This window comes from Mytilus trossulus, chromosome 10 (genome assembly GCF_036588685.1).
Source record: "Mytilus trossulus isolate FHL-02 chromosome 10, PNRI_Mtr1.1.1.hap1, whole genome shotgun sequence".
NCBI lineage: Eukaryota > Metazoa > Mollusca > Bivalvia > Mytilida > Mytilidae > Mytilus > Mytilus trossulus.
In genome coordinates, this window is record NC_086382.1 from 17,614,633 (window position 1) to 17,630,792 (window position 16,160).

A 16,160-nucleotide genomic window follows, 5' to 3' on the forward strand; every position below is an offset into this window, starting at 1 on the left:
TCTCCTGGAAATAACAACAACAAAAAATAGAATTGAATGTGTCCCTTGGAAACATGAAATGAAATCTTTCGTATTAGTAGTTAAAAAATTATTACTAGACAAAAATGTAAACATAAAACAAATGTTTCCTGTGGAAACACACAAATAAAAGTTTCCTCTGGAAACACACAAAACAAATGTTTCCCCTGGAAACACACAAAACATGTTTCCCCTGGAAACACAAAATAAAGTTTCCCCTGGAAACACCAACTAAAAAATGTTTCCCCTGGAAACCCCCCCAAAAAAATGCTTCCCCTGGAAACACAAAATAAAGTTTCCCCTGGAAACACCAACAAAAAAAAATTCCCCTGGAAAAACACAAAAAACAGTTTGCCCTGAAAACACCATAAACAATGTTTCCCCTGGAACACAAACACAAAAATGTTTCACCTGGAACACAAACAAAAAGGTTTCCCCTGGAAACACAAAAATAAATGTTTCCCCTGGAAAAACAAAAAAAAATAGATTGCCCTGGAAACACCCTAAAAAAATGTTTCCCCTGGAAACAAAGAAAAAATGTTCCTCCTGGAAACACGGAAACTGATTAGAATTAAATCTGTCCTTAAAACATGAAAATGAAATCTTTCAGAAGCAGAGAAACCAATACTAGACGACATCATTATAGATTAACAAGTAGTTAAACAATAATTACTAGACAAGTCTGGAAACACAAAAAAAAATGTGTTCCCCGTGCCAAACACATAAAAAAGAATGAAATGTGTTCCTTGGAAACACTAAAAATTTCTGAGATAAATTAGGAGGGGGAAACATTGACAATTAGTTAAAAAAAAATCTAGACAAACCCTGGAAACATAACAAAATGTTTCCTCTGGAAACACAAAAAAAATATGTTTCCACTGGAAACACAAAATATGACCCCCTCCTAGTAATATTATGAGAGTTCATAGTTTATATCAAATATCTAATAAATATATTCAAACATGAGGATAAAATGTTTGGAAAATTGTACTGACGGACAGAATGACAAACTAGTAATCACTAGTGAATGCATACTTGTTTGACATAAACAATGTTTCCCCTTCTATATACTAGAATCATTAAGTAAATAATTAATCAATCTATGAAAAATGAATATCACCCCTTTTCTTAAAATTTAAACATTATTAATAAATTATCTGTGATTTGTGTTACGTAATGTAATCAGTATACAGTGTCTGCGAAAATAGAATAACGGTGCACTATTTTGTGCGTATGGTTTTAATTTTTTTTTAAATTACATTGTTTCCCGGGGAAATTGTTTCTCAGGGAAATAAATTGACGACAACTTTAGTCAGCTGCAACTGAGATACTCGATTATCTCCCTTACACACTTCCTGTACAGCAAACAACAACATTGAGGATTGCAGACGATTTACAAGATTTTTGCAGCAATTAGATACTGTGCATACAATATGAACAACAATTATGGCACAACAATCAGGTAATTTGAAAAATATTAACCACCACACTGCAACCATTCATTTTTTTAGGTACAAATAAAAAATATGAGCACTGTCTAAATCACAAGCTGTTTTGCCATAAAATTTCTGGATATATACTGCCTTACTGGGTTGACTGGAGGATAAAAATGACTTTTCAATTTCCATAGAGATAAAGATAGTACAGGAAGTTCCCACTCATAAATTGTCCTGTCATTTTCAACTGAAATTGACATTCTTGAAAAAGATATTGCAAATACAAAAATGTTACTTCAAGTCAAGACCACAAGACCCAGTTTTATAAAATAAATACCAAAACAGAAATTTAAAAGTTTTATTATTCATTTGGCCATTAATTTAGTCAGACTCGTTTACATTTTCTCGCAAGATGAGAACAAATGCAGGGCAGAATTTTTTCTGGATGTGTATAATATCACTTTTTCTATATTAAAGCAGCTTTTTTTTTTTTGCCGTGCAACTATTCATTTCAGTGGCTGATACAGGAACGTTCATAAGAGGGGGCCACTCCAGTCATGGTTCCAGGGTTACCCCTGGGTCAATTATTTTTTTCACCAGCTCTTTCGCCAAAACAATATATTTTTCGCCACTCTATTATTTTTTTCGCCAAGTAACACAAACATATTTTTCTTTTAAAATTATCCTTTTTTTCCAGCCCCCCCCCCCTCCCCCAAAAAAAAAAAAAAAAAAAAAATAAGAAGTGGTTTTTGGAAAGTTTGCTATAGCTTGCTATTGCTACTTTCCACAGCCATCGGCCTCAAACTTATGGTGACAGATTATTGCCATTTATTTTGATCCGAGATAATTTAGTACTAGTGTTTGAATTCTGATTCTAAATTAAATCTTGGAAGGTTCTTTTAAATTTTTTAGTAACTTCTCATTTGACTGAAAAGATTACAGCTTTAATAAAAAAAGAATTGAATGTTCACCGACGATTCAGATGAATTTAACTTCATTTTGAAAATGAGTATCTCAAACATCGCAGATCTGCCATACGCTGAAGAGAAAATCACAAAATATCTACGCCAGATTGCGTCAGTTTCATTCATGAAACTTTCATGAATGAACATTTTCCGCTCTACTTTTACCTGTTTACTATGTACGTACGTAAAAGTTGTAAAAGCCCGAGAGTATCGAAAATATCGGGAATGAGGTGACAAGTGATAATGGTTTGTTAAAACAAAACACAGGTGATAGAATATAAAACACTCGGTAATAATATATCTAATGTCTAATGTCTCAGTAATGGACGAGTATAGGTAAATACGGTACCGGCTTTCATAATAAAGAATAATTTAAAAAAATTAAATGCATTGTTTTTGTCTAAACATCGATCGAAACTTCAAAGGTTTGATGCCAAAAATCATTTGAAAACTTTTTTAAATACATTCCAATGTGGATATAAGGGCCTTTACTCGTTCAGCATGCTCAAGTGGATCAAACTGACAACAGAAAAAACATTGAACAACATCAATTTTCTTCAATCTTCTTCCAATAATTTACATCATACCACGTCTGGTGTATTATCGCAAATTCGTATCATATAGCATCCATAGTAAAAGCAACCAGGTCAGCATCTACTTCTTGAATAACATAGCTCATGGTATGAAGACAAGTGCTGTAGAAATGATTAAGGTTCTTGAAATTATGATGATGTGTACCCTTTGGCTTGAATGGCTGCATTTCACCTCAAAATTTATATAGATTACAGACAAACATGTGCATAGCATACCCTATTTAAATAGAAATTCAATTGCTTTGTCATCCAAACACAGAGGCAATGATTACCATAATATATCAAACGAATGGCTAACAACAAAAAATGTATGAATCTAGCGTATATATATAAACCTTTTATTCATGTGGTCATACTGCTATTGTTTATATGCTCCCACCGTATTGACTTTTAACCTTGTTCTTCTGTAAGTATGTACATTCTTCCCTTACTTATAAGTACCTCCGTATATATCCCAAAATTCGTTTCTGTTCTCTTACTTTAGATTGCCTGAATCAAATTGTATGAAACTGATACGCAATGCTTATAACCACAATTCACAAGTCAACTTTGAATTTTTGTTGCGTAACTTGTACCATTCTAGCGTTTAATGCGACTTTACAAAAAGAAAAGTTGCTGGAAATTTAAGTTTCTGTTCTCTAATTAGTATAGTTTGTCTTAACCAAATGTTATGAAACTTATACACAATTCTCATTACCACAAACACTGATCAAGTTTGAATTTGTGGATTTAGTTTTACTGCTCTAGGTTTGTGCTTTGTTACAAATGAAACCAGATGCTCTGCAGGGCACAGCTTTATACGACCGCAAAAGTCGAACCCTGAACAGTTGGGACAGTATGGGCACAACATTCAAGCTCTGAATTTGGATTGCGATCAAATTGTTGTCATAACATATTGGTTTCTGACACAAAACAAATGTCAAGATCTTACAATTCTATTGCACAATACTGTATAATTAGAATGAATACACAATGTTTATTAACCCATAATTCAAATCAAGTAAAAATTTTGGTGGTGTCACATTTACAGTTCATTAGTTTATAACGTTAATGCTAGCGAAGGCATCATTTGAGTCCCATGGACATGTTCCCTATTTTTGATAAAAGCCTTTATTATAAATTCACTTTCTTTACAGTTGTATTGATTTAAGTGACTGTAACGGTCTTATTTATAAGTAAGGGTGCAGTATTTTTTGCAAAGAACCAATGCTATCCAAAAGAGTTCAAAGAATGAAAATGTATTAATAACTATAGGCCACTATAAAGGTCGTCAATAATGAGAAATGTTTGTACCATATACATGTAGAAAGCTTTAACCGATATGAAACATGTGGAACAATTCAAACAAAAAAAACAACTTGCGTGTTAATTTAGTAAAAACAAATACGAAGGACTTAAACCAATAGAGAAATACTAATTCACAGGCCCTTGAAGTTGACATGGCATGGGTACTTAACGAAATTAACAGAGCTTTCTGCATGCATATATTTCATTATTTTAGATCTACAGTCATGACAGTTTAAGGTTGCAATCATGAGAAAATATCATAACTTTTTATGATAAACATAAAAAAGAGATTTTTGAAAATTACTGACGAGACAATGGTTTAGTTTAAAACATCAAAGCTGTGATGAAATACATATTTGAAATAATACACGTCTATAACCTTTTTGAAATAATACACAGCTAAAGTTGCAAACTTTCCAGAGGTGCTATCCAGCACTTTGATTACAACAAAACGAAGCATCTTATCACTTGGAATTGATCCCTCGTGTAAGGTGTAGTCGTTACATCTCATGCCAAGCTTTTGAATAGATTTCATCATAACGAGTCGACAGTTTTCTTTCAAGTTCTAGACAATCGTAAATAAGTAAAACTATATGCTTGAAACATGTGTCACTGAAACGACTTTGAAGTACCCACTCAAATCAATGTTCTATATGAAAGTTAAATGATAAAGTTTTAAATCAGAGACCTTTCTTGTTTTTGAACATTTTTCGTCATAACAACTTTTTTATTTTCTGGACTATCATTAAAGAAGGAGAGAGGAAGCGTAAAAAATTTGTCCAAACAAATAAATCCCTTTTGTGACATGTGACAGAAGTCATTTAACCATATCATTTTGTCATATCATACAATCAACACCTTTATTAATTAGTCCTTTGATGTCCATAGCTATGAATGCAATCAGCTGATTATTGATTTTCTGTCAAAATCTTAACGAGTTCAAGGTGAATTCAGAGTATTGTCTGATTGGTAAAGTCAGAGAAACCAGAAAAAGTAAATAAACAAGATGGCTGAAAATAAATCGTTATATATATTTCTTTCACCAAATTCTTTCGCCAATGACTAATTTTAATCGCCACAATTATTATTTTTTCGCAAATGGCGAACTCAGCAGAAACCCTGCATGCTTCAATGATTCCCTATATTATTATATTTAATCAGCCAATTTTTTTCCTCAAAAGGGGGCCTGGGCCCCTGAAAAACCCTCCAAATCTGCTTTCCCATTTTCAGCCCCTTATACAACTTAAACCAGAGTTTTCCTGTAGTATCTATAGAGAAAAGATTATTAATATTATTTATTTTTTCCTTAGCTGGGCTGAGTTACTTATTTTCAGCTTTTTCCAGGACAAGTTATTTATTTCTGTCCCATATCTCTCCTTCCCCCTAGAATATCAATGTTTGTCCCTTTACAAAGCATGTAAAAATACTTTATGAGACACTAAAGGTGTTATTGTACATGTTGTATGTAACAGGTACTGCAATCCCACTTGGAGTGTACATGGTGTATATTCAGTTTGCAGTCTTTAAACATAGTCTTCATTTGTGGACACGGCATAAAACACATACTACATGTATACTGTTTAATAAAGTATTTATATTTGGCAATTTTTAATTTAAAACACAACACACGCCATATATCCCCAAGTGGGAGTGCTCTGATATAACGGAGGAATCTACCTGAACAGAACAGAACAGAACAGAACATACCTATAAAAAATCATCCATAATTTGGCCATTTTTATAAATATAAAACACAACACACGTTGATATGTATATCTAATATTTGAACATGTTGAATATTATATATGAAGTTACAACAGAGGCAGAAATTTCAAATCAAAGTGTAAACTATACACTGGCAATATAAGCTGTGTGCGTACGTTCCTGTAGGGTAGGCATCATGCAAGTTATTATTTAGAACTAAAACATAAAAGTTAATTCCTTAAAAGGGCTGGACTGCAGTTGAAAGGGTCCTCGGCATTTTATACTTCTACTGATAAAAAAATGTGATATATATATGTTGTTATGATGTTCAACATATAGGAACAATATTTCCCCTTGAAACACGTCACCTACAGACCCGTCAAACTCGAAGTGTTCTTGCAATGGTTTATTATATGTTGAGTGTTCGTCACAATTTCTAAATGAGCCAACATGTTTAAATTACGTCCTTCTTTTATCAAATCAAAAGTTGCTGAATATTTATACATACCGCATATATATATATTCAAAAGGATATGTAAACATAAAATATCAGTTAAACCTAAATTTTACTGTGTCCATCAGATATACAAATGTAAAATGCAATAGTCTATCATGTAAAAAAAACAACATTTTAAGGCATTTAATTTGATGGTGCAGCAGTTAGCATGCTTGTCATGCATTCGGGAAATCTATGGAATATTTTATTAGGGTCAAATTATGAACTTTAAAATTTTAATTTGTTTTGGACGCAGAATTATTAAGTAAAAAAAAGTACACCAATTTTTATTTAAAAGTTAAATGGAGCATATTTGAAATTGAGAATGGAAATGGGGAATGTGTCAAAGAGACAACAACCCGACCATAGAAAAAACAACAGCAGAAGGTCTCCAACAGGTCTGCAATGTAGCGAGAAATTCAAATTCCCGCGTCCTTCGGCTGGCCCCTAAACAAAAATATACTAGTTCAGTGATAATGAACGCCATACTAATTTCCAAATTGTACACAAGAAACTAAAATTAAAATAATTACAAGACTAACAAAGGCCAGAGGCTCCTGACTTGGGAAAGGCGCAAAAAATATTGACTTGAATATTTAGATAAACAGTAAACAATTTTTGTTTTGAAGGTCTGTGTAAATTCATCGTTTAGCTTCATCCAAGTCACAATGTATAAAAAGTAAACAATTATAGATCGGCCTTTGACACAGAGAATTAGCTCACACCAAACAGCGTGCAATATGAGGATCCCTAAATGACCAGTGGAACACAATTCAAACCGGAAAACCAACGGTCTAATCTATTTACAAAACATTTATTTGAATTCTTTCCTTAATCAAAAATCTTCTATTCCCTTACAGAAAAATAAGGCTTCTTGCAAATATTTGCGGCAATATTGCTGCAAATTTTCCTTTTTTCGTATGCAAATAAGTTTTCTTGCAAACAGTTGCTGCAACATTGCTGCAAATGTTTGCGGGAAAATCAGTAGCTGTGATTGTTGCAGCAATATTGCGGCAAGTTTATTAGCTGCAATGTTGCAGCAATATTGCAGGAAAATTGATTTCTTGCAATATTGCGGCAACATTGCAGCAAATCTTTTAACAATTCAATTGAAAAATTTGGAATTAAAAACTAAGCATTTAAAAATTTATGAATTAATAATTAAAAAAAATGGTCTCTGTCCTCTATAGATAGGTTGAAAATTGTCTCTGTCCTCTTTAGGTTGAAAACTGTCTCTGTCCTCTATAGGTTGAAAATTGTCTCTGTCCTCTGAAGGTTGTCGTGTTACATCTGTGTAGCTTTTAGTTCTGTTTCTCTGTACTCACTGTCCTTCAAGATTTCAAATACTTCAAAATAAAAGTTGAAGAATTTTAATTAGTAGACATAAAAAAAATAACTAAACAATATAAAGATATAAATTACTACTATATAATTTAGTTTTGGATGTAACATGTCTTCTGATTGGCTGAAGTTATTTTGTTATGAGCCCATAGACATAATTTAGTCATGTGACTGTGACGTCATCAACATTTTTTCATGGTTTTTCACAGTTTAAAATGGAATTTAAAATTAAATTATAAGAAATAACTGTGATATTTTTTTCTGTCTATATTTGTGAATATTTGTTTTTCATTGAACTATAACATAATTGGTCTTGTCTATTCTTTAAAATGATAATTTTTGTGATAAGTTGTGTATATATGAAAGCTATACATTGTCATTGTTGCCATTTGTTGACAAATCTCTTATTGGCAGTGAAATCACAGATCTCTAATTTAATACCAAACTGCTTTTATTAGAAGATTTCTTATTTCAATTTACATGTAAGTAATATTTTTTTTGAAACATACAGTCTTAAAAAGATTTTTAAAAATATCTCCCATCTTACACAATTTTGATGATATTCATGTGCATAAATCTATTGTCTAATACTTTTGCAAACTCTATTAAATTAAGAAGACTCTTTATTTATCACTATTTTGAACTGTTAAAGAGCATGCACTTATTCAAAATGGTGGACATTCAACTCCATTGTACTTACCAAAAGATGTTGTCCAAATTATGTGTAAACACCAATCTTTCTGAATCCAAGAGTCATGTCAACTGAAGGCTATCATCTGCACTACCCAGTGTCAATAGAATCAATTGGAACTTTTGGATCTGACATGTCTAAATCCATTGTAATATTCATATTACTTTCGTTCCTGATAGAAGACATCTTTGTTTGTTATATGCATGTTCATGTCCAGTTCAAATTTTGAATATATATGTTGATCAAGGTTGCTTTAATAGGGTATTGTTTCAATGTGATCCCTTTGAAATTTGCCAATATCAATTGCCTAAATCTTGAATATTTGTTATTTATTATAATAAAAAAATAATTATAAATACATTTTTTTTATCTTTGATGTTAATATTAGTTATAATGGAAATATATACAAAGAAGAAATGCTATACCCTTAATTTGGCCTCAATCTCTGTGTGTACATTAATTTATGGTACTTCCTGTCTTTACCACTACACAGAGATAAATTAATGAAAACCAGATGGGCATGGCACATTACATTTCTATCACCAGCTCATATTACTTATTGAGATGAGAAAGATAATTTGTGTAAAAATAATTTTTAAATAATGATATTAAGAAATTAAACTACAGGTGAGGCTAAATTCATTTGATGGAAAAAATTATAATTATAAAAATATTGTTCATAGAAAAATGTCACAAAAAGTGACAAAAAGGCATAATAATTAATACATATAGAACAAAAATTATTATGACTCAATTATTTAGATAAAATTTGTTGAAATAAATACCAAAGTATTTTTTCCTTATAAAATATCATATAATTGTAATAAACGTGCAGTTTAGGAATTCTTTATAAGCATTAATTGTTATTAGAATATTATTTAAAAGAAATTATTCAAATATCCATGCAGATATATCTGAGTAAAATAAAGTATGACCATAATTTTTTTTAGATAATTTGAAGTATCCATAACCGAATGTTCGAAGAGACCATATGTTTTGTATTATTTGAACCTTAAATTTAAAAAAAAAAAAATGTAATATTTTAAAATGCTTGAAATATTGGTGCATTACTATCATATCTGACATTATTAAAGAAACTTTTCTTGCAAAGTTGTTGCAAATAGTCATTCCTTAAATAATAAAAGAAAAGGTTCCTGCAACTTTCTGGCAAACAAATTCTTTCTTGCAACATTGTAGCAAACTTGCTGCAATTTTCTTGCAAACAAACTCTGTTGCAGTAACATTGCAGGAATATTGCAGGTAGCTGCAACAACCTGCAACTTTCTTGCAAACACTTCTTGCAAACAAATTTGTTTGCTGCAATATTGCTGCTATATTGTTGCAATATTGCAGCAAACTTTTCATTTCTTTAAAGGTTCCTACCTACCAATCCTTTAGTTGTATTTCAAGAAGGTGAAGTTTTTAAAATTGTTTTTGAAAGTGTTATTTAATGTTGTATTTGAAAACATCAGACCAAAGCACAACAGCAACACCATTGCACTATGCTTCCCCATCACACCACTGAGTCCTACATGTATAAAAAAGAAGATGTGGTATGATTGCCAATGAGACATTGCTTTCTCTAAGAGACCAACATGAAACAGAAATTACAATAACAGGTAACCATACGGTCTTTAACAATGAGCAAAGCACATACCACATAGTGACTAGTCAGTTATATAAGGCCCCTATATGAAAATGTAAAACAATTCAAACGAGACAACTAATGGCCTTATATTTATATAAAGAAATGAACGAAAAACAAATATGTAACACATAAACAAACGACAACCACTGAATTAATGGCTCTTGACTTGGTACAGGCACACAAAAAGGGGGAGGGGCAGTTATTCAATATAACTTCAAATTTGAATTTGATGCTTGAATTACCAGAAAAAGGTTCTATTTTTGATATTCTTGCTTAAGTTTCCCAATTTTAAAGTTTTGGCTCCAACAAGTCCATTTCAATGTTAGAGTTTTGTGCAAATAAGAGTCACTGAATATGCATAATATCATTTTCTTTTCCTGAATATACATTTATTTTAACCTGCCACTCTACTGTTTTTAAACAATTATCCATCCAATAACTTAACAATATGGTCATGGGAATTATTTTATTTTTTGTATGTTATTTATGATATTATAGACCTTTTACAGTCATTTAAATTTTGAGGTCAGAAATATTTTTTTGGTTTTGGAAAATTAATTTAACTTTTGATATAAGACACGTGTTAGATATGTTTGCTGAAAAAGCGATATTTCACTATTGATTTTTTCTAACTTTATTGATAAATGATTCTATTTTTTTGCAGGTGGAAATCCTTTATGCTGTAGCTTTGGAGAATTTACTAGTGTAAATAATATATTTTGTGAGTCAAATGCTAAAGCTGATTGTAACAAAGTTCTACCTCTGATATCATGCAACAAATCCATTGAATCTCACTGCAGACGTTTTCATATAAACTTTAAAGATGTCAATAATGAAGCTGACTTATTAAAATATTGTGGAGGATTGTTTGATATACCAACAGAGCAATGCACAATTTGTCCAAACCATAGGTACAGATTAGGCTTAGGATGGAGAAGCAGTCAGTTATGCATGCTGAAATATTGTTCAAGGGGAAAAGAAACACAAAAAAAGAAAGAAGCCTCTTTTGAAGGGAACTAATGCTTTGTGTCAGTCCCTTTATCTGTGGAAACAAAGACACCAATTAATACAGATTGGATCAGGTAACAATCTATTTAAAGAATAAGTCTAATGAACCAATATTCAAACTATGAATAACAAACCTTTGAACCTCCTCATGGGGTTATTGATTATAAATGTGATTATTTGGCCATTTGTTACTGATTATTTGATTACTAAACCAAATATTACATGATTTTTTGATTACAGACTCTGAGTTTAAAGAAATAGTTAATGATAAATGTGAGTATGGGAACTCCCCCATGTGGGGCCTTACTTTTCACTCTGTAATCATGTCAGGATTTACTTTCCCTGATAATACATTAAAACATCATCAATCAATCATATAAACCAAATCCAAACAACATAATAAATTGTAACTAACCCATGCTGTATATTATTTGTATGTATTTGACCTATGCTTTGAATGATTTTTAGTCATGAACAGTTATATGACATCCTCCACTTCAATATAAAGTAAAGTTTTGCTTACAGGGTTGTGTACTTTTTGTAGGAAAGAAATAGTGAAAGAATTAAAGGACCATGAAACAAAGGATAATAATGATTATGAATGCCAGCTGAATGTAAGAATCAATTATAAAAATATAAAAAAGAAGATATGGTGTGATTGCCAATGACTGAATGAGACAACTATTCACAAGAGATCAAATGACACAGAAATTAACAACTAAAGGTCACCATACAATCTTCAACAATAAGCAAAGCCCATACTGCATAGTCAGCTGTAAAAGGCCCTGAAACGACAAATGTAAAACAATTAAAACGAGAAAACTTACGGCCTCATTAATCTACCAAAAAGATTAACTAAAATTAAATATGTAACACAGCAAACGGCAACCACTGAATTTCAGGCTCCTGACTTGGGATATGCACATACATACATAATGTGGTGGGGTTAAATATGTTAGCTGGATCCCAACCCAACCCCTGACTTGAGACACAGGGGTGTAGCAGTACAACATAGGAACGAACTATAATAATCAGTTGGAAAAAGCTTAACTCATCAGATGAATACAAAAAGAAATAAATCTAAAAAAAAACACACTGTGGACGTGGCTTGGTACTTGTATATCCCAACAACAAAAAGAATTAGTACAGATCTGAGAGTACTCGCAGCAGTTACTTATCATGCCAGCTAGTTCAAGTTAAAATCACAAAAAAAATTCTGAAATCATTTACTTATTTTAAAGAAGCAAATCACTTACAAATTGCTTTCAAATTATATATAAACAAATTGTTTTTCATTCTTTACCATTTATTGAGACTTCATCATAACAATTGATCTACAATGAAGCCACATCAGGAAATCCTTATATTGGTGGTGTTCAAACTCCAACTTGGCCAAAAGGCCAAAATGAAGAAGAAAAAAAAATTATGGATGAGCTGTCTAGTACAATACCTTCCAGTTTTGGTCCTTTTATCATGATATAAATATTGATAGGGTTACTGGGTATCCTCATTTTTATATGATTTCCAAAAACATAGTAGATTCAGTTATTTTCCATATATATATATTTAAATGATGCAGCCAGATTGGAATTGGTTTATTTATTTCAATTTTTTTCCAGAATGAAACTTGTATTGAAAGAGATCTAGAGACAAATATGGAGTTGCACAGTCAGTTTTACCTAGCAGATCAACTAGAATACCTTATGGAAGAATCACAATCATTAGAAGAAAGTGAGAGATATGAAATTACAGTAAGTCAGCTGTTTATAATGTACATGTATATATCAAGTCATATTTGACAGAGCTTTTATGTTTTTATGCAACACTTGTTGATAAACAGGTAATATGCATAAGCCTTATCTGTCTGTACATTTGTATGTCATTCCCCAAATGATTTCCATTCTCTAACTTAAATTTTCCTCAAACAAAAAATATAGAACTTATACATAATGCTTATAACCACAAAACATAGATCAAGTTCCAATTTGGTTGGCGTTACCTTTACCAATCCTTAATTGTATGCCTCTTAAGTTATTATATCTGAACGAGGGCATCATCTGTGTCACAGTCTCAATTTATTATATAAGTGGGGTACAAAAGGTCAGCACCTATTGTGAAGCTTTCTATTTCAAATCTGACTGTTATGCCTCCGCTGCTATGTTAATGGGGCATTATGTTTTACCCATGTCTGTCTGTATGTATATGTTCTTATGAAGATCCCAAAATTGGCTTCCATTCTCTGACTTTAGTTTAAAAGTTAATGAATTATTTTGTCAACTTTGCTGTCATATAAATTCTGGTATGGAAGTGTTGAGAGATTTTTTTTTCAGAAAATTAAAAATGGCAAATATTTTGCATAGAGCTCATTAAAAAAAAAAGGTCTTATAGAATCTTTATTTTTTTAACTAGATTTTCAAAAAAAGATCATGTAATTGATATTTTGGTTGTATGTATTCTATGGCACACAGGCAGGTTAGTTGGTAAGCCAGCAGCTCTGGTCCAGTGTCTATGTATAATGATAACCTTTGAACTGTTGCTTATATTATGTCATGGTTATAGATTTAAAAGTGGTGTGATACAAAAAAAGAAAAAACAAGACTGGTTTAATTACCCTCATTGTGTTATTCTTGTTTCTTTTTGTTTTTAATTTAAGAATAAAATAGAATTAAAATAAATCTCTTTTTTTATAGAATGAAATGTATGTGAAAAACAAGCAGAAAGTGGAATGCAGCAGTCCTGGTTACCTTGCAGAATTCGACAAATTTGTAGAAAATGAATCAGTAAAAGAAAGTGAGACAACTGAAATTACAGTAAGTTTAAAACTAAAACACTTTGATGTGAGTTTAAAACTAATCTAATGTTAATATCAGCAATATTACATTATATTCAAGATGACTTATTTACTCTATCATCCGTTGTTAGTGATTTATATGTTGCCTGCGTCAGTGTCTTCATCGTAGGAGTCACAAAAACTTTTGTCACACTTTTCTCATCAACATAACATTGGGCACAATCTTTATATATGGCTTAAAGCTTTAACATTGTGTTATAGTGTGTGTATTTATTTCATTGCCTTTCAACTTCCTGTTGAAACTTGTCACTTCTTGGCAACATATTATGTTTTCCATGGAAATATAAAAAAAGAAAGATGTGGTATGATTGCCAATGAGACAATTATCCACAAAAGACCAAAATGACACAGACATTAACAACTATAGGTAACCATACAGTCTTCAACAATGAGCAAAGCTCATAACACATAGTCAGCTATAAAAGGCCTTGATAAGACAATGTAAAACAATTCAAACGATAAAACTAATGTCCATATTTATGTAAAAAAATGAACAAGAAAAAAATAAATGTAACACATAAACAAACGACAACCACTGAATTACAGGCTCCTGACTTGGGACAGGCACATACATAAATAATTTGGCGGGGTTAAACATGTTAGCGAGATCCCAACCCTCCCCTAACCTGGGACAGTGGTATAACAGTACAACATAAGAACGAACTATAAAAATCAGTTGAAAAAGGCTTAAATCATCAGATGGAAACTCACATCTAATGTTATTTTTAATCCTCCTTGCACTTTTGCTGGGACATAGAAATACTGGGTGTCCAGTTTTGTTAGTGCTCCCAAAGGAGGAATTCTTGTGAGGTTTTTTGTATGTAACTTACACTAGTAATAAAGGTTTATATCAGCAATATCTCGGACAAGTTCTAAAATCAACTTTTTTTAAAAAGAGTTGCCTGCTTGGAAATATTAATATTATGGAAAATTACCTCGTTAACACTCTCATAGGTATAAATTCATTAAATGTGTATATTAGCTATACCTCGATCAAATTTTAAGTTCAGCACTAAATGTTATAACACTTAATTTTTTTAAATATTTATAATCAGTGCAAGATTTTTTATTAAAAAATTGATATAAACATATTCTTTGTAGAGTTTTCCCAGACAGATTTTACAGATGATGAATCTCAGGGTAGTGTTTGGCAGCCTGACAGCCAAGAGTCTGTGCCTGAAAATGACTAAAAAAGAAAAGCCCTGGATTATTTTTTGACTGTTTGTGGTCTAGATCCAGTCAGCCAGCTACAATGTAATTGGGAGGAAGCGTCTGAGCGCACTAGAAGAAATCACACAAATACAGCAACTTCAATCTTTCAAGAAGTTTTGAATGTTATTGCTCCTGGACAAGTGTCTTCTTTATCAAATGCTGTGCTACAAAGATTGTCTTCAACACAATCAGATGACAATAATATGCTTGAAGTTTTATCTGCAGCATATAACCAAGCTACAGATTGGGGAACACAAAGACAGATTTTATCTCTGTTTGGGGGAAATTACTCCTTGAACGCAATTTAGGAATTTATTCCTGACTTGTCAAAATACAAGTACACCACAGCTAGAAAACATTCTTCAATGATTGGTACTGGACAACCTGTTAGTAAAACATCATGTAGTCGAGAGGGTTTGACAGATGAGCAGATAAGCCATTTCATGGACTTCATTATGAGTCCATCCATAATGACAGATGCACCATATGGAGAGACACATCTCAAGATTTCATCAGGGGAAGTGTTTCATGTGCCAAAAATAATATTGAACAGTGTAAGAACCCGTGTTATTGAAAAATATGAATCCTATTGTAAATACACACATTTTGATGCCACAGCAAGTTCAAGATCCTATTTGAGAATAATGGAGGCAGTTGAACCAAACATTAGAAAGTGCATGAAGGGGTTGGACAACTATGCTGCTGATGGAGCCAAAGCATTTGAAGATCTAAAAAAAGTTGCAGAATAAATTGGAAAACTGGGGAAGGGAGCACCATGGCAAGAGTCTATCCAGAAATCCTTAACCTTGGGGAAGCAGTACCTCAAAATAGAATACAAGGTAATTAAGGATGTTCGCTACTCATTATTTTGACACAGTTTGCGCACCGTAGTTGAGAACGAATGCCCTAA

At 31.9% G+C, this 16,160-nt stretch overlaps 1 protein-coding gene and 1 long non-coding RNA gene across 2 annotated transcripts; one reads left to right on the forward strand and one right to left on the reverse strand.

Annotated features, from left to right (window-relative positions):
• The first annotated feature begins 1,378 nt into the window (after window positions 1-1,378).
• LOC134686967 (uncharacterized) lies at window positions 1,379-16,151 on the forward strand. Its single transcript, XM_063546861.1, has 6 exons — window positions 1,379-1,480; window positions 10,844-11,261; window positions 11,713-11,801; window positions 12,807-12,938; window positions 13,878-13,997; window positions 15,140-16,151. Exons 4-6 carry the CDS (start codon window positions 12,843-12,845, stop codon window positions 15,254-15,256), a joined length of 333 nt encoding a protein of 110 aa, XP_063402931.1. The 5' UTR covers window positions 1,379-1,480; window positions 10,844-11,261; window positions 11,713-11,801; window positions 12,807-12,842; the 3' UTR covers window positions 15,257-16,151.
• On the reverse strand, window positions 7,749-8,768 carry LOC134686968 (uncharacterized). Its single transcript, XR_010101710.1, has 2 exons — window positions 8,541-8,768; window positions 7,749-7,845 (listed from the first exon to the last, which is right to left on the reverse strand). It is a non-coding gene; the product is annotated as an uncharacterized LOC134686968 (long non-coding RNA).
• Window positions 16,152-16,160: the final 9 nt, after the last annotated feature.